The 25,728-nt window shown below is 41.5% G+C and overlaps 3 protein-coding genes across 6 annotated transcripts in view; 1 reads left to right on the plus strand and 2 right to left on the minus strand.

Annotated features, from left to right (window-relative positions):
- The window catches only part of LOC103536653 (protein HIRA), a 29,467-nt gene extending 8,621 nt beyond the window's left edge, over positions 1 to 20,846 (minus strand). The window contains exons 1-15 of one of the 3 annotated variants that reach the window (XM_030460690.1): positions 20,721 to 20,846; positions 14,163 to 14,225; positions 13,332 to 13,442; positions 12,648 to 12,738; positions 12,039 to 12,133; positions 11,553 to 11,648; positions 10,181 to 10,341; positions 9,412 to 9,579; positions 8,793 to 8,906; positions 7,009 to 7,079; positions 4,539 to 4,644; positions 3,703 to 3,930; positions 2,922 to 3,007; positions 2,258 to 2,452; positions 684 to 854 (exon numbers count right to left, since the gene is read on the minus strand). In XM_030460690.1, coding sequence (XP_030316550.1) covers positions 684 to 854; positions 2,258 to 2,452; positions 2,922 to 3,007; positions 3,703 to 3,930; positions 4,539 to 4,644; positions 7,009 to 7,079; positions 8,793 to 8,906; positions 9,412 to 9,579; positions 10,181 to 10,341; positions 11,553 to 11,648; positions 12,039 to 12,133; positions 12,648 to 12,738; positions 13,332 to 13,442; positions 14,163 to 14,225; positions 20,721 to 20,757 — 1,793 coding nt within the window. In that variant the 5' untranslated portion in view covers positions 20,758 to 20,846. The remainder of the gene's footprint in view (positions 1 to 683; positions 855 to 2,257; positions 2,453 to 2,921; positions 3,008 to 3,702; positions 3,931 to 4,538; positions 4,645 to 7,008; positions 7,080 to 8,792; positions 8,907 to 9,411; positions 9,580 to 10,180; positions 10,342 to 11,552; positions 11,649 to 12,038; positions 12,134 to 12,647; positions 12,739 to 13,331; positions 13,443 to 14,162; positions 14,226 to 20,720) is intronic. The other 2 variants (XM_030460691.1, XM_030460692.1) reach the window with 2 other exon arrangements.
- Positions 20,847 to 21,226: 380 nt separating this feature from the next.
- On the plus strand, positions 21,227 to 23,566 carry MRPL40 (mitochondrial ribosomal protein L40). Its single transcript, XM_030460386.1, has 4 exons — positions 21,227 to 21,429; positions 21,940 to 22,023; positions 22,590 to 22,745; positions 23,108 to 23,566. Exons 1-4 carry the CDS (start codon positions 21,248 to 21,250, stop codon positions 23,415 to 23,417), a joined length of 732 nt encoding a protein of 243 aa, XP_030316246.1. The 5' UTR covers positions 21,227 to 21,247; the 3' UTR covers positions 23,418 to 23,566.
- Positions 23,567 to 24,164: 598 nt separating this feature from the next.
- Positions 24,165 to 25,444, minus strand: C15H22orf39 (chromosome 15 C22orf39 homolog). 2 transcript variants are annotated; one of them, XM_030460388.1, is made up of 4 exons: positions 25,352 to 25,444; positions 25,092 to 25,259; positions 24,472 to 24,617; positions 24,165 to 24,270 (listed from the first exon to the last, which is right to left on the minus strand). In XM_030460388.1, the coding sequence occupies exons 1-3, from the start codon at positions 25,373 to 25,375 to the stop codon at positions 24,492 to 24,494; spliced, it is 318 nt and encodes a 105-aa protein (XP_030316248.1). In that variant the 5' UTR covers positions 25,376 to 25,444; the 3' UTR covers positions 24,165 to 24,270; positions 24,472 to 24,491. The 2 variants fall into 2 exon arrangements, with proteins under 2 accessions (XP_030316248.1, XP_030316247.1); XM_030460387.1 differs by having other exon boundaries at positions 24,165 to 24,617.
- Between the last annotated feature and the right edge of the window lie 284 nt (positions 25,445 to 25,728).

Here is a 25,728-nt window from a genome sequence, read left to right on the forward strand (position 1 = left end):
ATGGCTAAGCCCTTCAACACAAAAATATGGAGGTACTTAGTAAAAGCACATTTTACAAGTTAGGGAACTACATACTTCTTTAAAGTATGCTATTTTTTCTGTTGTGTTTTGGTGAAGCATAAACACTTATGCCATAACAGACTATGCCACAAAACAAAAGGTTTTCTTCTTTTTAAAAAAAATAATCATGTGGATCCAGAGCCAAATCCCCTTGGAATCAAAACATCTTCTCTGTATTCCTTCAAGGCATAAAATTGAAAGAGATCCACAGCTACTATGGTAGGCCCTCTGCAGAAGTGTGTGGTAATGTATCTTGAAGTAAATCTCACTCTTTTACAGAGATGCAAGCTGGCTGTTTTTGCCTTCTAAGCAGCACAGATGCATGCAGCCACACATGGAGTCATGCACATACACAGCCTCTTGTAATAGTAGTTTTTTTAACTCAAAATATTTTGAAGAGTCTGCTTGATCCCAAATACCAGAAACAAACATACAAAGGGATAATGTCAGCAAAGAATTTATCCATTTGCAGCTGTCCCTTTCCTCCCAGTGGAGTGGAAGAGACTCAAGACAATTTCTAGAGTGCCAGCACGGTGACATCCACATCACAGGGAATTAGTGCTTTAACCCTCCATATGACTTTATATATAACCCTCTTTCACACCCCACAGTCTATGCCTTACCTGTCCACAACAATCTGATTTGTGTTTGTGACAACAGCAGTCCCTGAGGTGGCTTTGGATCGTTCAGTAAACCTAGAATCAAATGCTTTCATAGGTTCAATCTTGGATGGAGTTGTCAGCACAGAGGAAGAGGATGCAGGAGGAGCAGTTGAGGCAGAGGTAGCATTTACACTGTCAGGAAAAGAGACAGAAAAACAAGGATTAAAAGAAGCTTAATATTGGTAACCTGCATTGCTCATAACAGCTGGCTAGCATTCATTTTACTGGCTAGAAACCATATTGAATACCTTTCACTCAATTAATTTCATGAATTATATGGTTTTTCTCCATATTGGAAGGTTTGCCTACTTTCAAAAGCTCTTTATGATACATCTTGGACCTAAGAGCTTCATGTGTCTGCATAGATATAACTAGATTAAAAGAGCCTAATTAATTAATTCTCTATTTTTAATTCAGGAGTGAAACGATGCTTTCAGCTGGTATTTACTTACTTAAAGAGAAATAATCACTATTTTAAATTATGACTGAGGTTCTCAGTTTTACCCCTTGTTCACATTACCAAATACTTTACATTGCAAGATTATATTCCACTGTTTATCATTCAAACAATTTGGTCTGAAACAATTCAAGCCAGGTTTTGATTTTGTCGTTGAAGAATCCAAGCTAATTATGAGGCCTTTCCAAGCATAACTCTAAGGGAAAGGAATGTGTTTTCCTCACACAGAAGTATGCCAGGGATCTGTTATTAAAACAGCTGTTTTAGAGATTTTTCGATTCAGGGAATGAATTGGAAAAAAAATGTCTCTAAGTTAACTGATATTTGTACTAAAAAGCAGTTAGAAGTCTAATTTCCTTAGAAAAAGGAGACTTAATAGTTTCAACTGTCAATCATTTCTCATATAGTCTTACCCACTCATTTTTTTAATCTATGGTAAATTTCAACTAAATGTGATGGAATGGCAGAGGCTCCAATGACATTGTGCTCTTAAATATGCTTTACAAACATATTAAAGAGAGAAAAACATGTCAGTGTTACCACTGAGGGAAAAACAAGTAAAACTTAGTTATTCCATAGCTAATTTGAAAGACATGCTGGCCAGCCAGCATACATGCACAGATAAGGCAATGACATTGTGCTCACTCTCATCTCATGGTTGTTATACAGAGAAGAAGTATTACCATGCTTAAAGAGAGGAAATCTACAGGAGACCAGACAGAGTTTAATGGAAAACAGGTTTCACTACTTAGACTGCTGGAAAATCTTCCTTTTATTTCCTAATAGCAACACAGTAATCCATAAGCAAGTCAATTTCTTAGAGCATTAGCAATTGATCTCATGTACCTCATTGGACCGAAGCTTGTTCTCAGAACTATGCATGGGGATTTATTACAAATTTATCACTAGTTAAGGTAATCAAATACTAATAAAATCTTGATGTTTTCAAGAATTGTAGTTTCTTGAAGTTCTGCACTAGGAAAACTGCTTTAATAATTGCTTGATTACAAAACTGTAAACAAGAATTGAAAACGAATCACAGTCATAAAAGTAAAATAACAAAACTGCAAATACTGACCCATCTTTATTGGCTGCATGATCTGTTGGTTTTATACCAGCTGCTGTTGGCTCTACAGAAGGCTTTGAAGTATTAAGGGAATTGGCAGCATTAGAATCTAGTGACATGAGCTGCTGGTTACTTTGAGAAGACATCATTGAGCCAGACAGAGATCCAGATATTGGTATGCTATTGAAAAAGGCTGTAGAAAAATCCCTAGGCAAGAAGACAAAAACCACATACATTTCTAGAGAACACTTTAAAAATAACAGTAATTGAAAAATAGTAATTTAAACAGAACAATTTGTTCCATTCCTTCCTTTTCCTCAAGTTGACACTCATATACAGCCTAAATAAACTATGACCATCTAACTTTCCAGACTTGTTTCTCATATACAAAAGACATTCAAGTCAGTATTAATGTAGATACAAACTTGCAATATGTTAGAGTACTGTTCACTCATCTATAATAATAGATAATTAGAATTAGCCTCATCTGTTAAAAGGGAGATCTTACAGCTAAGAGAATATAAATTGAACCTATATTCCATGTTTTCAGGTATTTCCAGCAAGTGCTTTAAGACGCCATAAGATTAAAACAAGTCAGAATTCTGAGTTTGCATAAAAACAAACAAACAAACAAAAAAAGGTAAAGAAGGCTGTTAAAGGTGGCTTTCACACATACCCAGTGTCCAGCTGAGCTATGCAGAGAGGTGTGATCCTTCTCCGACCATCTGCTGTTCGTGTTTCAACTTGTTTTTTTAAGAGATTCTGTTGGGAAATATATTTTAATGTCATTTCTGTTAAATAGGAAATGCTTTCTTTTTTTTCCCAACTAACAATTATAGGTGTATTAGATGAAATGTGTTCCTCAATTAAAAATCTGTTAAAAAAGATTTTTTTTCCATAGTCTTTGAACCATGTTGTTATTGCATAATAGGATCAATCTATATTTTTATTAATACCAGTGTACTTTAGTACCACAATTTTTTTTTTGATCAATAGTAGGTGGTTTTTAAGTAGAATTACTAATTACAGTAGATTGTTATTCCCTCCACATTACAGAGTCAAGTCTAAAACACTCACCTGTGCGCACAGTCCTTTATTAAAAGTTGTGTGCTATGTGTAAGATAGAATTAAATAATGCTTTCCATCTCCTCCACTGAGAAAATGAAGCAAAGTTGCAGAGTTGGACTGTTATTTGCTACCTTTGGCTTCCTTTTCTACACACTGAGAATTTAACACACATCAGAGAAACATCCACCAGCCTTGTGCACATAGCTTTACTTTTGCTTAAAAGCATTTTAACTTTCCAACACAAGCCAGCAATGTCAACTGGACCACTCCGTGGGTTGAAAGGTGCTCTCTGACATGAATGAGGAAGCAGAGACTGGTTTCATTATAAGCAGGTTGATATTCATCAGCTTAGATTTAACACTATGGAGTGACTATTCCAGCACACCTACCTTTCTAATGTCCTCCAAACTCTCCCCATTAACCATGCTTGCCACCTTGGGAGCTGCTGTTGCAGTCCCAGATGCTTCCCTAATGGATGCATTCTTCTGCTCCACCTGCTGCTGCTGCTGTCTCTGCTGATACTTGAGCATCTCTGGATTTTCAATAATGGTGGTAGACAACTGAGCTTCAGTCATGATAGCCAGGCTTTTACCATAGGTGGACTGATGGATATTGCTCTGTGGGGGTTGAAAATGTATTGTACAGAAAGAGTGACTACAAATGCAAGCATGACATCACTCATTGTGATAGTAATGAAATGGAATCACACAAATCTAATGGATCCATAAAACGCAAATGTCCTCCATATCATTTATACACCACAGATTTTTTTTCTGTCTTTATGTTTCCAGCTAATGCTAAATCAATACATAAAATAATTGAAATTCAAAGCTTGAGTTGCTAATAGCAATGAGAGCTAAAAACAGCCAACAAGCAGTCAGTTTTAAAAGACTTGTACATACACAAGTCAAAGAGTTATTTTAAAGTGTTTTGAAGCACCCACTCCTTGTTTCCTTGGCCAAATAATTATTTCAAATGTTTACTGATTTGTAAGCAAGTGGATGCTTTCCAAACAGAACTTCTTTCCAGAATAGAAACTAGTATCACAAATTCAGCTCTTGACTACCTTTTTTAATGCTGTGTAAAGCAGACAATAACACATTTTTCTGTAATATGGAAACCAGTCACTACATACTTCTATAAATAGTCTATAAAATCAATAAATTAATTTTAATTGAATCAATACATTCCTTAAATACGACGACAGACTGAGTGCTTATTGTACCTTTTCCTCCTCGCTGAGTGGATCTCCAAGTTCATCCTGGGAGAAGTCCAAAAATGCCACTGATCCATCCATGGAACACACCAGGATACCGAGTCCATTAAGAGTCCTGAAGGAAATAAAGGTCCATCTTTGTTTTCAGTCTCTTTTATTGATGCACAGTGGCAATACAATAAAATTGCTCAACAAAAATCTTAGCATAAGATCAGAGAAACTACTGACAAAACAAAAGAAGTGGGACAGCCAGGACACAGGATGATGGACAGCAGGAGTTCATGTGCTGATATTCCTTTGGACACTGCACACAGGAAGGTGGCATTAAAACAATTCACCTGCCCATGGGATGATCAGCACCATGAAAACCTTTTGTAGGGGTAGAACACTGAAAAATGAGATACAATTATAAATGTATTGCCTTCAAAAGATGTACAAAACTACAGTGCTAATGAAACTGGGTGAAGAAAGGGACTTTCAGCAGAAAAGCAATCAGCAACACTTTTTTAAGGCCATAGAAACTGCTGTTTGAGGCCCATGGAAGATGAAGCCAAACCACACATGGGATACAGATAACGGTTTATTCTTATAAAGTGCTTGCAGAGCAAATAAACAAGATAACAAGAAGGGATGGCACTTTTAAGAGAGAAACTCAATGTGGTGGATAAATGCCTCTTCTCTTATTATCTGAAGCAACAGCAACAAAAAGAAAGCACGATGTACACCTGAGCAATCGAAAAATCTCTGTACTAGGCAAGCACAGATGGTTTATTTTGTTATTGTTCATTATTAAGCAAACTGCACATGTTCCATGTGGGGATATATTGTAACCCTCTTGGGGTCTCAAAAAGGTTTTCTTGGTGAAAGAGGAGAGAATAAACTGTACATTCCAGTCTTAACATAGTGATAACCTTCTACATAGAACCTATTAATGTGCATTTGAAAAAAATAGTATTTGATGAATTTTGACTGCTAACCCAGTACCTTTCAGTCACAGAGCTCATGGAGGCAGCAACATAATAGTTTACAGATGACTTGTCACAGAGAACAGACGAGGAAAGAGAAGCAGGCAGAACTCTGAAGCCTATCCAAATTAGTCCATCAAGGCTTAAAAGTGCATCACATCACCATGGCTCTATGTGTTCAAAACCATCTTTTTTTTCATGGTAGGAAATATCCTGATAGCTTTTATCATAGGTGGGCTGAAAAATGTTGCTCTGTGCATGTTAATGTTTCACACACACAGAGTGATGCATCCTGATAGCATCACATCCAGAGAAGCCAGCCTCAGCACCATGTAACTAGGTTAAACCAACACTACTCCAAGCCTGGAAATGGTAAAATATTGTGGAGAGCTTTCTCTTGCTTAGCAGAAAAAAATTGCTGAGCTCTGCATCCAAGCAATCATTTTACAAAAACATTACTATGTTCAGATGCTACGATGATGGATCCAAGTCTAAACTCTCAAGTAGAAAACAGCTATAACAATATAATAATATCAGATTTCTCTGAGTTTACTCAGTCTGTTTTCAGAATGGAGCACAGTTCTGGGAACATTCCATATTGACATTTTAGCCATACATTTCAATTTGTAAACAGGATATAAAATAACAAGCTTCTTGATGATCCTTTGTCTCTCAAATATCCCACAAAACCACTTCCTCAGAAGATGCAAAATGTTAACCAGCTATTACTCTCAATGACTTTATTCCACAAAAAATGTGCAAATTGCAGATAGAGAAATAAAAAACATGGCAAGAAAGCAAAACTATTTGAAGCTATTGTACTCCAACAATAGCAGCACTGCTCTTGAAATACTCCACTTACTTGCTGTCTAGCCTCAATCCATTAATGAAAGAAAAAAATGTTTGGTTTTTAAAGCTTTTTATTGTGCTTCACTGAGCTTCATGGCAAAATCCACATGACACAGACAACAGGAAGTTATACAACTCTACAGCATAGAGACACCAAGATTGTTACAGATACCAATGCAGAACTTTGAAAGTCAGTAAGTGCTAGAATGAAGACAACCTGTGTAATCAGCTGTGTGCCTATCCAGCTGTGTCCTAGAAGGTTGACCTGGATTTTTCATAACAATGTAATGCAATAACTTTTCATAGATTTAATGCATCTAAAACTCACCATGTCCACCATGTCGTGGTACAAAATACATATTCTAAAAAAAAAAATTCAAGGAATTGTAACAAGTAGAAACTTGTTCCACAAGTATATTACTGCATTATGTTCTAAATATATTAATTTTCATTCAGTTTTAGTGTCACACAATCATAAGTGACCACATGCTAGTTGCTAATGTTACTACCAAAAAGAAGCTGCAGCAGAACCAAAAACTTCAGAACCCAGTTACCCATGTTACAACAGCTACAACATGTACTGTTTTAAGGAATTTCCAATTAATGTGTGTACCTAATGTTGATAACACACTGCATTTTGTAACAAACAGCAGAAATCAACTTACCAGGAGATGTCCATGATAGACTTGTCAAACAGCTCGTGTATGACAACTAAAGGTCGTTTCAGACATGTGAGCTTAAAACAGAAGAAACAACACTAAGAAATGTAGAAGTTCCATGCTACAGCAATTATTACCACATAAATACTCTCTCTAACAATATTTACCAAACAAGACCTGGCCAGGAGACAGCTGTATGCCTGATGATCTATTTGAAGCACCTAGTTACCCATTCCACTACTGACACAGAGAAGCTTTGGAGAAGAACAGCTGACATTCAACCCTTCTTTTTGAAACACAGGGTAAATATCTGAACGAATTTGGCCTTTACATCAGTCACAAAACATTCTCTACCACTCAAAAAGTAATTCTACAGCTGCTTAAGACAGCTTCTATTGTATGCTGTCTGAGATAAGGATGTTGCAAACTGCCAGCAAATGAGGAAGACAGAAAACAGATTAGGTTTTCATGTCCTCACTCAGGCTTCATTTACTTTTAGGCAAGTAGTCTATGAAGAGTAAGGGGAATTTGACTCACAATCATTCTTAAAGAAGATTCCTCTACACTTATAGACCAGCTTAGTAATAAAGAACTGAGTATGAAAATTCCCAGTAACCTCTTCTAAATCAGACAGTCGAAGCTCTTTAATGTTAAGTGGACTTAATATCTATAGTATGTAGTACAACTAAAATGAAGCAGAAGTCAATGTGATCTGGAGTGTTTCGTGCTCATGGGTTCACAGGTGTAACACAGAAGTCATCTTCAGTAGTTATGTAATTTCTATTTCCACAAGTCTGAGCTGTATACACATCTAAGCTCTTCATGGGCAAAATGCCTACAATTTTGCACCTGTGATACCTAGTATAAGATCAACAGCCACCCAAAATGAAATAATAGTATAAATAGAAAGTAAAATACACTGCAAGGGATACTTTGGTATGGGTATGCACTGGTAGCATTGCCAGAAACAGATTGAGTGCTATGCATTTAGAGATTGATGGATAAATATCACACTGTAATCTATAAATAGTAGACTGCAGTTAGCAATTGGTGTGTTCTGGCAAATGCTCTCATCACAAAGCTTCACATATCAGTTTAATTTATTCCCTGTCCTTTGCAGTTGCCAAACAACTTGTCTTGCATTTATAAATGTGAGAATAGCTACTCAGAATCACAATTTTAGTGTAGATTTAAAAGTAAAACCCAATTTCAATTTTGAAAACTTGAATGTATACTTAAATCACTCTCACATTACTTCACATGGCAAGGACAGAAGCCCAGGACTGAAGTCAGATTAAAGCAGAAAGATGAGAGGCATATCTGCTCAGAAACAGCTGTCCTATTCTTGCTATGTTCTCCTCATACCCATAAAACCAAGACTAACAAAACTAGACTCAAAGAGTAATTCATGGGCAGATGGGCTAAACAAGGAGAAACAGTAAAGTCTTTTTCTTATGAGACTCACATGGAGAATGACTAAAAGATACAGGAAGAAGATAGGGCTGAATTATGCTTATTAACTGTAGTAACACATTATTACCCTTAAAAGTTCCTCTCCCTTACCAGGGCAACATCCTCTGCCACTGGCTTGTACCTGCTTTTGGCTTTAGAGAAATGAACTAATAACAATCCACTTCCTTCCCTCCCCAGCTAATCCTGTAAAATCAAAGAAAAAACCCACTAAACATGAATCTAAATATAAAACTTCATTCCATACACATGACTTTGTGCTAAACCCTCCACTTATCCAAATGACCACAGTAGTCAAAGGCAGCAAAAACCACACTCACCCAGACAGAAAGAGATCGATCCTTACTACCAACAGCACAGCAGCAGTAGGGACAGCTTGACTTGGTGGAGCTCCCATTCTTTTGTTTCTTCTTGAAGATTTTTGGATTGAATTTCTGAGCACATGAGATGACGAAATTTTATTACAGTAATGACATTTGCTTTAAAAGCATGTTTTTCACTTAATAGTAAAAAAACCCAAAACATTACATAGAGACAAAGTCCCTAACCAGAGCACTGACAGAAGTAGCACATGCTTTCTAAGGGGCTTTCTGAATGCCTTAACAGGAATGGCAAATAATACTCATTTTATTAGCAATCAGGAGCCCACAAGAAATCTGCCACTTCAATTACATCACTGAACAGCTTAACAAGTTAGTGTTTGGCATTCCTAACATCCTCCTGTTCTCCTCCCTTATCTTGTTCGGCAACATCCAGATCTTGTATTACAATAACAAGCTGGTTGCTTCCAATAGGTAAAGCTGACATTTTTTTAATCACCACCATGCATTTGCTTTCCTCATCTTGACCCTCTATCTCCACCTCATCCCATTCATGCATAAAATTATCAAAAAGCACATATCAGAAATTTTCCTCCAGGGATAAATTACTATTACTCACCACTACTGTAACTGCCTTTCGATGTCCTACAAAATCCATGTTGGTTTTCCATCCATCTCTTTCAATAATCTGAGCAGTAGGTCCAGAATTATTCATAGCATGAGCAGAAACAAGATAGTGACCATCAGGTGACCAGCTAAGACGCAACACATGAGTTGTCCCTCCACACTGACAAAAAGAATAAAAAAAAAAAACAAAACCCAACATGCTAGAGCTTTAGAAATGTTTAACACACAAAGCATTTTTAATACAAACTTTAAATTTTACATTTAGGGACTATGATTACAAATTAAGCCTGCAAAACACTCCACTCACTAAGCAACAGCTTCTGTCCTCAGAAATTTTATTTCTTGATCCACGTCATCACTTAACAGTCCTGTGATGCCAGACCAAAGATCCTTCCTAAGTACTCACCTCATTTCTGATAGTGGCCAATAGAAGATACATAGGGAGGAATGTAAGAACAATGTAATTAGTGTGCTAATACTTCCTTGGAATAACCTCTACATTTCCAGGAATTTACTTACATTGTTTACATAACTCATTTCAACCTTTGGCACCCACAACATCCAATGGCAATGAGAGTCTCAACCTATTCACATTGTGTGAGAAAGCAGCTCTCTCCCCCCTCTTTTGAATCTGCCCTCTGATAGTTTCATTTGATTCAGTGCTAGTAAATTAACACCTTTGTGCAGAATCAGAGTTAACTCTTACAATTTTAATTAATTCTATAGGAATTCACTTGGAATGGTCCCACATTCTGAAGTACCTCATCAAAGGGTTTTGTGATGCTGGTTTCCAACTGCCAGTCCATGGTCCGCCACACCTTCAGACTTCGATCATCAGCCTGAGAGGCAATGTATTTTCCAACAGGATCCCAAGTCAGCCCTTTCACCAAGCCAGAATGCCCCTTTAAAGTGGCAAGAATTTCTGTGCACACAAAATTGAGAAAAGAAAGGAGTTACTGGTGTCTCCTTTAGGACAGACTATTGAGGAAAGACTTTTTTGAAACAGCATATTAAACAGAACCTCTTCTAATGTACACACTACAAGATGTCAGCCACACAGGAACCTGTACTCAAGCTAAGAATGATATTAAAAAATGGTGAAAAGAACTATGAACAAAATAAGGGGTACAAAACTCTGTTAAGATTAGTGCAGGAAAACCAGCAGATTCCAGGCAGTTCAGGATAGCACTTTAAAGCTAACATCAGTTAAACATTCACCCTCTCCTCTGCACCCAAAGATTATCGCAACAAATTTCAGCTTTGTGCAACAAACATGAACTAAGTCAAAGTTGCCACTGAACACACACACAAGCCTGACACACCTGGTAACCTATTTTCAGTCAATCTCTTGCTTGACTGAAGAGTCAGACTGTGAGAGAAGAGGCCGAGAGCACAGTGCAGTCTACACACCTAGCTCAGAAATCTAAAAACTCTGATGTAAGGACTTAAAGCAAACTTAAAATAAATAGCAGTGACTGGGCACTACAATGGGAGTTTTAGCCTGCCTCAAGTTATGAGGGAAGAAACAGCCAAATGAAGACATGTGCTCCCTAACTGCCACAGATCCTGGCAGGTCCATCCAAAGCTGTCCAGAGCACTGGCTGTGCCTGTCCCTGAAAAACAGACACCTCAGGACAGTGCTAATGGCCAGCACTGCAGCAATGGAAGAAGGAAAATGGACATTAAATGTAAGGCTTGAGAGCTTCTGTGACTTTGAGGCTCCTCACATCCTTCCTTCCTCCATACTTCAATATATCAAATTACACTGATTATTAAGTGATAGGATTTAAAATAGGGTAAATAAGACAATGCCCCCCCAAGACAAATTAATGGAAAGTCCTGTAGGTAATAAAGGCAGCAGGGAAAAATATATGCATATATAGGTGTAAACCAAATCTTAAGTTCTATTTATTTGGGATTTTGTAGAGAAAGTGAAAAAGATAATACATGTAATAATGACTTTCATGTAAAATCAGCAGCACAACCTGAATGTAGCTGTTGCCTAGAGCAGAGCAGAATCCACTGCTCACTGCCATCTGAAGTGGTTTCAGCCAGTAAAATACATCCAGGGAGGAGAGAGTTTGTCACAAAGTTTCACATACTTGCACATACAAAATGTGAGAATTTTCTCACCTGGAAATTTGACAGCATTCCAGATGACAACTGTATTATCGACACTACAGGATGCCAGCCAAGCATCATGAGGAGACCATGCTACATCCATGACATCTGTTTAAAAAAAATAAAAGTTTCCTCATAAGATGTTGATGGTAATCAGAGAATCTAAAAATCTTTTTGACAAGAACTTGTGTGGCAACTTTTCTTCCATCATGAAGAATTTATTACCAGCTTAATACAGTGGAAGGTGAAGAACACCACAACAGTCACTGGGACTCAGCCTCCCCACGTTGGCAATTTTCAATAGGCAACAACAAAAAAATAAATCCAAATCAGAATGCAATTTTTAGTGATTATAGGAAGTACTAATGCCTGTATAAGCCCTTTGTCTTGTTTTGAATGAAAAAGCAACAAACAGTGTTTTGAACATGAAAATATGACACTGAAAATCAATTTTTTTCCAAATATGCAACTATGTTCATTCAACATTTTTAGACTTACCTCCAGAATGGCTTCTGAGAATCGATACACACCTCCACTGCTCAACATTAGTAAGTTTGCTACTAGAACCAAACACAGTGCTAGGTCCAATGTACCTAATTAAAATAGAAACAGCTATTAACAGAACCACCTCGAATTCTTCAAACCTTCTTTGTAAAGAAAATAGGCTGCACAGAACAATTCTACTTTACACTCAAGTTATTTCTGCAATGAAAACTGAAGCAAAAAAATTTATTTTTTAGAGAAAGTAATTCTAGTTAATGAAAAACTAGCTCCAATAATTTGTACTATTTCTATCGTGAGGAAAAAAATATAACATTTAAGATAATTCTTCAAATCTCAATAGGAAGCTTTCTTCAAGGACAGAAGAAAATGGCTCAGCTCCTCGGGAGGAAAGGCTGCCCACAGAGGCACACACACTCCAGCCCAAGAGACAGAAGAGACCAAATCTCCAGTGCCAGTGATGTGTGTCACAGGATTCAGCTCCTTATGCACCAGACATGGTAATGAGCTTACAAAAGGACAGCATGAGACAGAAACACGAAGAAATGTGACAGAGTAACTGAGTTAAAATGAAATATAAAATCAAGAAGGAAGAAACATGCTTACGCAGCTCGTTTCCACACCATAATCAACTTGTCATCTCCCCCTGAAGCCAAGTAAACTCCATTGTTTGACCATCGGACACAGTTCACACAAGCTGGAAAGAAGAAAGTTTGTTACATGAAATATGAGAATAAGTGGTTCTGGACTGGGGAAAGAGTTTATAACAAGCAAAACTGGACAGGAGATGTTTAGGATTTAAGTGTGCTTCTCCCACTCAAAGCAGTTACTCTGTCTGCTTTAGATAAATGAATGGGCACTTATCTTTCAGTGGCAGCTGAGGAACTTGGTTTAAAAAAACTATTCCTTGTTTCAAAAAGCTTCACCAAAAGTAGCCCAAAAGAGGAAAGATAAATATTCATCTAACAAAGAAAAGTGCTTGTTGTAAATGAGGTGGGATTAAGAGGGTAAAGAAGAAAAGACAGATCATGAACTGAAGAGAGAAGACAGCTTGTTCAGATGACTATACCTTCAAATGTAATGTGCAGTAAATCCAGAATAATTTAGAAACAATATACTTCATATGATGCTTCCTTTACACTTATTTCTTCTCTCACTGTTCTTTATTTGTGCTTCATTGATTGATTCAGCACTGGACATGGCATGATTTTTCTAATTACAAATATGCAGTATTTAAGCTTTGGCAAATGACCAATAGTCAGTGAAAAAAAAAATTAAAATCTTTGTTACCTAAGTGATTGTCCATCTGACAAAGCATCTTGGGAATATTTTCATTCTTTTCATCTTCCTCTTTCAGGACAGGAGCCATATTCCAGATCACAACTTTCCCAGAATCCTGACCTGTAAGTAAAGAAAAGAACCCTCTTTTTAAATACATGCATAAAGCTTTTTAACTGTATTTCATACTAAGATTTAGGCATAAATGCACTGGCAATTTTGGAAACTTTTGAATACAGATGCCATTCTGATATAACGACATCAAACCAAAGTGTTTTATTTTTCTTGAAGCTCTTAAAAATAAATTTACATTGCCTGGTTTGAAAATCATACTGTACATAATGACACCAACCATCAGGATGAACTATTTATAATAAAACTTCAATTTAAAAAGAGAAAATGTGACATTCAAATCCTACATTCAATTATTGTAGCCAACATCAAATTATTCACTACTGTAATCCAAATAACATTTTTGCACATATTTCTTGAGCTATTCAATTTTGTATAGTTGGAATTTTTTTTTTGTACCAATAGCTGTACTATTTAGCAGGTACAAAAGATCAACTTCACATTCAATTGCTCTTCAAACAAAAAAAGTTTGGCCACAACTGAATTATTGCAGTTATTATCTCAACAAGGTCCAGGAGTGTACCAGAAACTGTACCCCTGCCTGCTGCAGTAACAACCTCACTTTTCAATGCATTTTCTTAACTTGCAACTCTAAGGAACAGATAATTATGTCAGTGATGTGTTTTTTAAATAGGTCAAACCAATTCAAGTTCTGTGAAGGCACAAGATTATTACAGCCCCAAAATCTGCCTTCTATTAGCACACACATACCTTGTCCTCCTGTTGCAAACTTGGTCCCATCTGGGTGAATGTCCACTGAAAATATTGGCTTTCCTGGAATTAGAGAACAAGCAGCAACATTCTGAATTTTTTTACAGTCAAGAGAATGCAGTAACACCAAAAGCAAGGTAAGTCTTCTGGCTAACAAATAATAACTTCCTTCTTCTAAAGCTATAGGTGTAAGAATTACAGCTGACTCTAAGAGTTGAAAGCAACCTGATGACAGAAATGACAGCCTATTGAAAGTGGGTATGAAAGTTATCAATGCCATAACAAACAATGATAACCAAGGACACTTAATCCAATGGGATATGCCAAATGCCTCAAAGCAAAATAATACCACAAAGCAAGTGCCAGCAAGGCAAAACTATGCTTGAGTAAGGAACTTCTTCCAGGTTTCTGCAGTTCATTAGCTGATGACCTGAAGCAAGTTTTGTTTTGTTTTAGTTTCTGGTTTTTTTTTTTTTTTGGTTGTGTGGTGGTTTTTTTTTTTTAATCCTCCCCAATCTCAGACTGCATTTGTTGGTCACACAATTACCTGTGTCAAATTTAAATTCTCTTATTAAGTGCTCCTATCATAAGCCTAGCTTTTATTTTTATGGCTTCCATATAGACAAAGGAAGACTAACCACCTCTTAAATCCTTCAGTTCTCCCTATGCTAAATCTTTGAGAAGAAAATTAAGTTTTATGGCAATGACAACCCTGTAACAAATAACTGACACAGTTGGGGAACAGCTCTGGAAACCAGACAACCCTTACTCTCTAGCCTGTTCTGCTTTAACCACTGGACCCCATACACTCTCCTATATGTTCACAGTTCTTTTCATCTTTGCAGAAGAAGGAAGAGAGGGAAATGTAAACTCACTGCCTTCCAATGATCACACAGGATCAGAGATGTTCAAAGAACCACCACTAAGGGCTACCTGAAGGCACACACGTGATTTCCATATTCAAGTAATTTTTGGCAGCAGTTCCAACCCTTCCAGGCTGGAATGATTCTGCAAATAAGATCACATACATGCCAGTATAAAATAAGGCAATTTATCAGAACAGCCAAAAGAACTAGTACCCACCATACCAAGACTACTTGATACATTTCCCAAGTATCTCAATTCTTGCACTGTAACTTCATGGTATGTTAAGACATAAATGATAAAACCTGGAGAATTTATCCCACAACAGGTTTTACACTGCAATTGTAGCATCTGAATTCCTTAACACTGAACTGACAAAACCTTCATCCAAACAGTATTTCTCACTTTTTGAGGGATATGTGTTTTGCTTCATCTTTATCTTGACTTGTTTTAAGGTTTATTTTATTTGGATTTATACTGCAACTCTGGCATGTGATTCCCCTTAAAAATTTTTACAGGCAGCCAAGTAAAGTACAGTAAGATGGCACTCAACTTACATTCCTTCCAAGTGCTTTGAACAGTATAAAACATGTAAGCTGAGGCTTAGCTGTGGCTTTTATTCAGATCGTTGTGCCTGATTCTGCCTTTTATTCTATTCACTTGAACGCAACAAACAAGGCTAAGCTGGATATTTTTAGAAGCACAGGCAAGTAGCAAGCATTTATTTTGTCCTTCCCAAGACACAGAAGTTCCCTTAAGCTAAACCCATGCACAGTTTGAAACAGTGTATTCCACTGCTAGGGAAACAGGTAACTCTGTAGACCTTCCAGGTGGCAGAGGTTCCCTTTCCAATCTGGGTCAAGAGTCTTGGGCAAGCAGACTTAACTATACTCCCAAATTTGTAAGCACATATGAAGAGGAGAGTGCTCCTTCCAGGAAGCCAGGTATCAAGGACCCTGATTGTACTAAACTGGCCCATTTTGCCTATGTCATTTGCCCCAAGAGGAAACAGCTCCCCAGGAAATCAGAAGGAACAGAAACCTCTAACACGGGGTCATCAATAATCTAGAGGAATTACGGCTCCCAGAGCCAGCAGCTATGAACAAGGTTTCAGAGTCCAGATGGTCTGTAGTTTAACAATACTGGATGTAAAATTGGTTCAATAGATGCAGCTGTCTCATACAGAAAGTCTCGTTCCTCCTCTGCCCTGATTCCACCACTCTTCCTTCCCAAAAATCTGCATTGAGAAGTAGCTGTGACCCAAGCCCACACGGGCAAATTTGTCTGACAGACACATTGGCTTCTCATTATTCAGGCAACACAGATACATTGTGCATGCTGAAAAACTGGGGGAAAATGTACCTGTTGCTTTGCAAAAATTACAGACATGATAAACTTTTATTTTCCTTTACTAGGTATTAAATCTATCATACATAGCATCTCCAACTTCTGCTTTATCTTGAGTACAACTCTACAGAAGCAGGAATATCAGCTCTCTTCCTCATCCTGGACCAAATATATATATGACAAGTCAATCTAGATGAAATATTATTTATAAATCAGTCTAGTTTTTATGTCAAATGGCTTTGGAAATTATTTCATGATCCATGGGTAATACAAGGAAACATGGACTCATAGTTTAGAGTTTCAGTTCAGAACACTTTCACTGTGCTCCTCTACTTCAACTATAAGGTGAAGTAATTTTATTAGTGGAGAAAAGCATAAACTTAGGCTGACAAGAGCATCCTGAAGAGGGAAGCAACTCCTTATGAAGTAGCTAAGGACCTAGAACAGGACATCAGGATTTCATTCCTGCAATGTCCTGTTGGATGCCTGCAGCCAAGAGTAACTACTGGATATAGGAACCTGAGCTTCTACCACTTTGGCTAAAAAGATAATTTGCATCCTTTTTTCTGATTACATCTGCAAGACCTGCTCCAGGCTATTTAAGATTTATCAACTGATCACAGTTCCAAGATTTTTCCTCACTTCCTTCATTTTCCCACCCCCCAAAAAAACCCCAAAACAAAACAGAGAAGGAATCATTATTTGATAGCAACCACTTCCTTCCCTGGGTCCATGTCTTTATCTGATGATATTGTGAGATCCTGTTGAAATGAGTCAAAATGCACAAGATTCCTGCTTCTAAATGGCTGAATGCTTTCCCATGCTCCTAACTGGCTAAATGTTCAACTTCCTAACACTCATGATACACCAAAACAAAATGGGATACTTAAGCAGCAATGTTAAAATCTAACCTGTATGTTAAGACATTTTGTCCTCTTGCAGTAATTTCTAAAAGAAGTTTAAATTACTGAAGCTTCCAGCATCTCACTGCGTATGTAAAGCAAACTAAGGTCATTTAAACAGAACACCTAATGACAATCTAGGTGTCCTGTTGGATTATTTAAGGAACCCAAATACACCTTATGCACAGAAAGAAATACTGATTATGAAATAAGCTTGGAATAAAAGAGTTCCAAGATAACTCAAGCACAAGGAGGTCTCATCTTTAAAAAAAATACACCAGCTGAACAGATAGAGTAATTTAAAATACTGAGTAATTTAAAATACTGCATTATTTTTGGTATTTTAACTTTAGGCAATAATCAATGAACTGTGAAGACAATTTTACATCAATTTCTACAACACCATGAATGAGTTCCTATTCATTTTACTTCCAGCCCACCTGATAGATAACATCCAACATGACTCACAAATCAATTCAAATATTTACATTTCACCATTACAGCTTGGAGAGATAATCAACTCCATGCCTATGTTTAAACAAAAGCAGGCTCCAATGTCTACGAGTTGTTCTACATGAACAGCACCTTGGGGTTTCTCCAAATTACAAGGGACCTCTCCTTTCCTGCAGGGCTCAGTGTTTACCTCTATCTGCCACTGTTAAGCACCAGGCTCTCAAGACCTTGTGTGCCCAAAATGTATATAGAACTGTTTGATGCATGATGCACCTTTATAGAAGAAAAAAGGGAAGGAGAAGCAAATCACACCATCTGACTTATTGTCACCCATTCCAGCCCTCACCACTGGATTACACTTTTGAATGTCCTCTCCTGCTCTAAATCAAAGAAACAGAAGAGACAAACACATTAATAATGACAATTTCATGTGAAATCTAATAAACTCACAGTAAGAATGTGAAAAGCTTTTGGAAAATGCATCTGAGGAAGAAGTATTTCCAGTAAGTACTCAGATAAAGTAACATTAAGAACTCCAAGACAAAAACCTGTGGAGCCAAAACATGCTGAAGTGCTTTTAATGTAAATGCAGGGCATCTCAACTGAACTGCATGCAAGTCCCAGGTGTGCTCAATTTTCCTGCTATGGCACTAACTTCTAATGTCTATTATCTCATGGAAAATGCATGTAAGGATAAATAAACTCATTCCAGTCTATTCTGTAAAGTACAAATCCCAGAACTGAGCAGGGAAAGGCAGGAATGACAGCACCTAGAACTGGTGTGTGGAAAAGCCAGTCTTGAGATCAGGACTCTTGCTCACACACCAAGAAGCATGAAGCAGCCTCTTTGTGCCCATGGGGAAAACAAAAGGAGGAAAAATTATCACAATGAGTCTCCAGCACACACAGTATAAATTATCTTTAACCCTGTTTCTGGAGAGGTTTCAGAGCAAAAACAGAGTCCCATTAAGAGTGATGGAGACTGCCTGCATGCAGCAATGCCTGCAGGATCTGCAACCTGAGTAAGCTAAGAGAGGCTGACTAAACTCACCTGCTTGTATCCAGCACTCTTTGCCCCAAGGACAAGAACACATGAATGTCAGTAGTCCTGTATATGTTAGGAGACCTGAGAGCATTTTACAAATGAAGCCAGTGATGAATGGCTGCTCTGCTGGTGGCGAGATTGTGACAAAGTAACTTGCTCAAAGTCATCCCAGCAGGACAGCAGCAGAAGCAGGAATAAAATTTGGGACTATTGAGGCTGCAGAGAGTGCATTATCCACTAGGAAAAGTATCACAGGGCTTTATAAATGAAGCCTTGCTGCAAGCTGCTTGGCTGAAGACTCTTTTCTGCAATGGTCAGACCTCTTTTAAATTGCTATGTATTTCAAATACATACCTGTAACAAAAGTGCATCCATTAAAGAGATAAGGAAAGACGTTACAAATCTATTTGCTGTGATCTGCTGAAATTTAGGCTAAAGTTTTTATTCAGCTGGTGGTAAGTGTGCTGCCACTGCAGACTCAAAGACACAACCTGGTCTGCCCACAGGCAGGCAGAGATTAAGATGTAAATGCTACATTTGGTTAGATTAACCAAGCAGAAATGTAAAAAAATAAAAAAAGTACTTCCTTTTTTTTTTTTTTACATTCATACAACCTTTTGTGAAAAGGCTAGGGGCTAGGTCCATCTGCTGACTGTACAGCCCCAAGGGAGTGGTTCAAGTAAAGATGGATGTGTATTTCCACTCATGGCTTCAGTTCTGCTCTTAAAACCTGAAGCATGATCACAAAGACAACGATGCATGCAGAAAGGCAGATGTAAAGTTGCAACTGTGGTTTCTAACTCAAAGCACACTTCTTCAGCTTGAATAAGCTTGTCTCCAGCTTGGTTTTATTCTAAAAATCCATCAGCTGGGCGAGTCCAACTATTGGCATTTGTACTAGGGTATAAAAGATGCAGTTGCAATAAAGCACACAGCATGAATTTGAGGACAGAACATGTTAGATTCCTTCTCACAGCTTCACCAGGAACAGTACAGGTCTTAATCTCAAAATTCATCATAACCAGTGTAAAAATGCAACAGTGAACCTACCCTGTGCTCCCCGAGCTAGAAAAGCAGAGAGCTTTCTGTCAATGGGGACACTTCATTCTGAAAGCGTTCAAGCTCACAAATCTCTTCAAAATTACCAGAGGGGTGGCAGACAGGACACTATATAACTTCAGGGGGTTGCTCTGAAAGTACTCGGAGGTCCCTTTTCTGCCCCGTGGCCAGTGCCGTGCTGGCCCCGCAGGTCCCTCAGCAGCTGCACAAAAGCCTCCTCCCTGTTTCGCACAGACCACGCTCGATCCGAGCTCTTCCTCTCCGCTTCCACAGCCCCGCAGCTGCCCCGCACTCCTGCCCGGCAGGTAACAGCAGCTCAGCTTTCGGCTCCAGCCCTCCCCAGGCCCCAGCACACGCTCCCGCCGGGATCCCACCCGCGGGCACAGCCCCGAGGTGGCGGGGGAAAGCTGAACGTTCCCGGCTGCCCTCAGCCATCTTCTGGAGCTTCTCCGGCCGAGCCGCTCCGCAGACAAACTCCGCTTTGGCAAACCCCACCCCTCTGCAAACCCCGGTTCCGTTTTCTCGCCCCTGCCCGGCCGGGGACTGCAGAGAAGCCCCCAGGACACCGGGAAGGGGGGTGAGGACTTCTTGCTCCCCGCTCCCGCAGCACCTGCCCGCTGCCTCCCCGCGTACTCGCCCGCCGCTCCCCGCTGCGGGGGGAGCCCGGGGTGGGCAAACATCGGCTACAAACGGCTACGGCCGCCTGGGCCACCGTCCCCGGCTCCCTCTCGCCCGCGTTCGAACTCGCCCCACGCGTGTACCTCTCCGCCCCACCCGGTCCCCTCGCCCCACCTGCGGCCCGCTGCCCCCCCCTCGGTGCCCCCGCCGCACCTGCCCGCCCGGCCCCGCGGCACCTGCTGCCCGGCGGCGCGGCCAGCCGGCCCTCACCATTGTGGTTGACCCAGGTCGGCTTCAGGAGCTTCATTGTTCCCCGCCCGGGGCCCCCGCCGGCCTCCGCCCTCGGGACCCCAGGGCGGCTCCGCCCGGGCTGCCTCCGCGGCCGAGCGAGCGGCGGAGCTCAGCGGCCGCCGGCCACCATGGGCCCCCGCCGCGCGCCGCTCTGCCCGCCCCCTCCGCCGGCCGGAGCCGCCTCAGCGCCGCTCCATGCCCCGGCGCCGCCCGTGCCGCAGCCCCCGCCGCCCGACCGCATCCCCCGCTCGGCTCCCGGCGGCTCCCGGCAACGCCGGAACTCGGCGCCTGGCAACCGCCTAACCGGCCCGGCGGGAAACAGCCACCCCCGAGCCCCGGCGTTCCCCCGCCTCGGCCGGCGGGGGGCGAGATCCCGCGAGGCGCCGCCGCCCCGCCTCCAGGGCGGGAGCCGCCGGGCGGACGGGCGCCCCCTGCCGGGCGCAGCGGGGCGGTGGCGGCGGGCGGGGCGCGGGAGGGGCCTTCCCGCGGGTCTCCCGCCACGCAGGATGGCGGCGAGAAGGGGCGGAACGATCGTGAGCCGGAATAGGGGACGCAGGACTCGGAGCCCGGCCGGAGGGGGAGTAGAGGCGCACCGCTGGCCGCGTCGGGGAGCCATGTTGGCCGCGGCGGCCCGGGCGGGCCGGGGTCTGTGCCGGGCTTGGGCGGCTCCCGGAGGCGCCCATCTGAGGTAGGGCTGGGGCGGCTTTTTGGGTGAGTCCCTTGCGGCTGCTCTGCCCCGGGCCCGGGAGGAGGGAGCCCAAGAAGCGCCCCGTGCTCGGTGTTCCCGCTTTGCCCTTTCTCGGCCTGCCCGGGTGCTGCTCCCCTCCCGCCCGGGGCTCCCTCGGCGGCCTGAGCCCGCTGTGTGCGGGCGTCCGGACCCGGTCCCTCTCTGTGACAGCCTCCAGGATTTCAGAGACGGCTTCTCCCAGATCAGCAGATCAGAGGGGCCCTTATCGGAGATCAAGAGTAAAATTACTCGAGCCTCTTGATGGAGTTAAAAACCTTTCTGCCTGTGGATTCACAGCACTGCCCCAGCCCAGACTTGAACTCACTGAAGTGTGAGGTTGTCATCTCTGGACAAGCACTGTGTCCTGTCATCACTGTAGTTTATGACTAATAAACAGATCTTGCATTTTGCAAGAACAAAACCATCAAAGTCAGTTTTTCCTCATGCTTTATGTTCTTTTTCCTTCTTCAGTTCTTGGCTGCCCCAGACGGTTCCATTCAGAGGAAGTCACTGGCAGAGCTCACTGCTGGCATTCAGGGCATTGCTCCCTGTCAGGTGAGTGCAGCTACCATGGACTTATCTACAAGTGTTTTCCTCCTTAGCAGAACACAGATTTTCCCAGGTCCAAATTAGCTTTTAATTATAGATGCTTGATTTTAAGGCACTGTATGCAAAAGCAGTTAAGAACTGTTGGCTTCTTGAGGAGGGTCTAATGATAACCCTATAGAGTTGTACTTTATGCTTTGGTGTAGCTGGTTTTGCTTTTGCTTATGGTTGGAAATGTTAGGATTTTACCTGTGCTCTGGCATTCCTTTTTGAGCAGCAATGGAAGTGAAAGCCTAGCTGAACCAAAACCACTTTAAAGTGATGTGGTATCCAAAACAGCCTTCATTTATCTGTGTCAATTTTGGTATCCATGTTTTGTTTTGATTCAACAAGATTTTAAATATCCTGGTAGCTGTTAGGTACCATCAAAGAGACTATTACACTTCATGAAGGTTGGATGATCCACAAGTCAGGAATTATATCCCAGAGGTGCCCTGAGAGGATTAGTTTAGGGAGCATGTCATATGTACACACAGATCCAGGATATCCAGGATAATGTATTATTTCCATCGTAGAGCACAACCAAAGAAGAAGAAGAAAGTGGATGTTAGGAGAGAGCAAGCACAGAAGGATCGTATGAAAAAGAAGATTAAAAAGTTGGAAAAAGCAGCTCCAGAACTGATTCCAATCGAGGATTTTATACCACCACTTAAATACTCAGATAGCAGCAGGTAAGCAAGCCTGTCCTTCACCATGCACTTGCATTCATGGTAGAAACACTTCTGATTTCTTTCTCTGCAAAACTGCTGTGTAGTGCCAGATTTAGATCAAAACCTTCAAAACACAAAAGTGAAAAACAAATTTTCCTTGTTTGTTCTAAAAGTAGTGAAAAAACAGTAACATAAGTTTTCTGATGTAGTGACTGTGGAAAAACTCACAGACATTGCATGAATGAAATGTATTCTTTGGGTTGGGTGGGGTTTTTTTTCATCGTTTTAACTTTTGTTGGGTTTTTGGTTTGGTTTTATTTATTATTATTATTTGCTTTTTGCAGAGTATTTCTCAAAGACAATGTTATCTTATTCTTTATCAGGGTGAGAAATCTTCCCCCCCTGTCCTTTGAGGAGACTGAAAGACGAGTTTTACTTTTGAAAAAGTGGTGTTTGTTTAAGCAGAAACAAGATAAGACAGAAAAGAAAGCAATCCAGAGCCTTGTACAAGCTCAGCAAGAGGCACTAAGGGAACTTCAGCTTGAATCTGAGGAGCTGTATCAGGCAGCAATCAGAAGAGATGAGGGGCTTTTCCCCTTTGAGAGAGATGGACCTAATTATACCCCACCACTTCCTGGTTATGATCCTCCTGAAGGAAAATGTGTTGATATCACCAAAGTGTATACACAGTGATGGAGTTTGTTGTTCATCTGCCATGAGCTACTCAGCTGCCTGAAGGAGGAAAGAATGGAATAGAATAAACAATGCCCTCTGGGGGCTAAAATACTGTAGGTGTGTGTGAATGAAAAAAAAAACCACAAAAACATTTTTTGGTTGAAGTATTTGTCTGTTGGGTTTTTGTTTTTAAACAGCCATCTTCTATCTTGGTAATAAAACACCCAAAAAAATTCAGAATTCACCACCCAACACGTGTGCCATGCCAGAAGAAGACAGAAGGAATATTTCACAGGGTATTTTATCTTTCTGAGCTTGTTTCTCTTCCCTCCATACACCTGAGAACCATTTTTTGTTCTGCATAAGCCAGAACTTAGAAGATTCCCATGTTATGAGGAAAGAATGTCACAGTCATCACATCAGAGCCTGTACCATAAGGGAGGCAGCAGCTGACTGTTACAGAATATTTAAGAGGTGTTTGTTTTATTTTGCCTTGTAAGTATTTTAATGACGTTTCTGCAGCTTTGCCCTAAAACAAACGAGATTTCTCTGGTAATTTAAATGTTTATTTTTGTAGTAATTTTGAATACTGCTGTTGACACATAGCAGCATTCAGGAGCAGCTTCACAAAGGGCAAGGTTGCCGTTTCAAGGTCTGCAACATCATCACTCCAGATGAGAAGCTCTTAACCCACGGCAGTTGTCAGTGGGTGGAGTCCCACCTTGCTTTTGTTTTCCCATCTGGAAGACCTGGGTGGGTACCTGGTTCCAGAAGTGTTCAACATTGGCTGTTTGGGGAAGAGGTCCTTGTCTAGCAAGAGGACCTAGATGATGTATGTCCTAATTTGGGAGCTGCCTGCTGAGATGAAATCCTAAAGAGTCAGTAGTAGAAGAGCACTTAATTAAATTAAGCACTTTAATCATGCCTTTAAAAAAATCCTGGGTGTTTAAATAAACTGTATTTTTGAATGAGTGCTAAGGTACTGCAGGGCAGAGCTACAGTTATATCATTTCAAGATGACATGAACAAAAAAAATGCAGCATAACTCTGAACTGTGTATGGTGTTACTGACCAAAGACAGCAAAAGTCTTGCTAATTTGGTTTGTCTTGGTCAAGTGGAAGATACCAGTCTGGTGGTGGACTCTTCCTGAACGTCCACACTGGAGCATATTTCTGTTTTTCCATAACTCGAGCCCTCTCACTCTTGCACAAAGCTTCCTGAAATACAAGAAAAAAAAATTACCATGATAGTGTTGGATGTTTAAATCTTACAGAGCTTATTTCCTGCTGTGATGAGTTAAAACAAGGAACTAAATTTATCATGCTTAAATACAGCTGCTAAGTACTACCTAAGTAAGCCAGGAAACAAGCTTTTAACTGTGTCACTTTCATGTTTTGCTTCTGACTCCTCCAGCAGGAAAAACCTAACACTTCTGTGCTGCCTTCCCCACCAGACCCCGTCCTGCTTGGCTGAAAAGGACGGGGAATGTTAAACCCACCCCCCCGAGCACCCCCGCCCTTTCCATCTCCCCCCTCGCCCTCTGCCCTCCCGCCCACAGGGGCTGCGCGGCTCCTTTCCCACCGGCACTGAGAGCCCCGGGCACGGAGACTCCTGGGGAAGGGGCGGGGCAGCAGCTGTCTGCACCGGCTGGCGCTGCCCCCGGGCCGGGCCGGGCCGTGTCCGGGCGGTACCTGTGCGGCAGCGGATCGGTCCCTCAGCCAGGCCTGGCAGGCCTCGTAGTCCTCCCGCCACTGGTCGCAGACTGGCAGCTCCCCGTGCGCGTAGTAGTGGTGGAAGGCGTGGCGCAGCCCGCGGCAGTGCTTCCATTCCCACCAGTAGTCCTCGCACGGCCGCGGCGGCTGCAAGCGGAGAGAAACAAGGCTGAGCCGGGCCGGGCCGAATCGGACCGAGCCGAGGTCAACCGCGCTGCCGCCCCTCCCGCCCCACTCACCCTCCAGCTCTCGCCGCCCGCCATGCTGCCCTCCCCTCCCCTCCCCACCGAGGGGCGCCCTCCGCCACCAATCGCCGCCCTGCTCTGTGCAGACCCGCGGCTCCGGCCAATGGCGAGGGGCGACACAAACCCTCGCCCCACCCTCAGCCTTTCCAGCCAATGGCTGCCCGCGGGGCGGGGCTCCCCAGCCCGCACGTGACGCCTCCCGCTGACCCTAAATCCTCTGTTTTCCCCCCAAAACCTCCCGCCGCGGCCGGGAGGAAGTGCAGGAGACACGAGGCAGTTTACGGGGGTTTTATTTGTATTTGTATTTTTATTTTATTTTTTTCCGAAATAAGCACAGCAGGCTCGGGCTGGTGAACAAGGAGCCGGTACTC

This window comes from Calypte anna, chromosome 15, assembly GCF_003957555.1.
Source record: "Calypte anna isolate BGI_N300 chromosome 15, bCalAnn1_v1.p, whole genome shotgun sequence".
NCBI lineage: Eukaryota > Metazoa > Chordata > Aves > Apodiformes > Trochilidae > Calypte > Calypte anna.

Coding starts and splice junctions, on each gene's coding strand:
- MRPL40 (XM_030460386.1), top strand. CDS start 21,248: ATGGCGGCGAGAAGGGGCGGAACGATCGTGAGCCGGAATAGGGGACGC. Junction 21,430..21,939: donor CCCGGAGGCGCCCATCTGAG/GTAGGGCTGGGG, acceptor TTCCTTCTTCAG/TTCTTGGCTGCCCCAGACGG. Junction 22,024..22,589: donor AGGGCATTGCTCCCTGTCAG/GTGAGTGCAGCT, acceptor TTTCCATCGTAG/AGCACAACCAAAGAAGAAGA.
- C15H22orf39 (XM_030460388.1), bottom strand. CDS start 25,375: ATGGCGGGCGGCGAGAGCTGGAGG. Junction 25,260..25,351: donor CGGGCGGCGAGAGCTGGAGG/GTGAGTGGGGCG, acceptor CTCCGCTTGCAG/CCGCCGCGGCCGTGCGAGGA. Junction 24,618..25,091: donor ACCGATCCGCTGCCGCACAG/GTACCGCCCGGA, acceptor CTTGTATTTCAG/GAAGCTTTGTGCAAGAGTGA.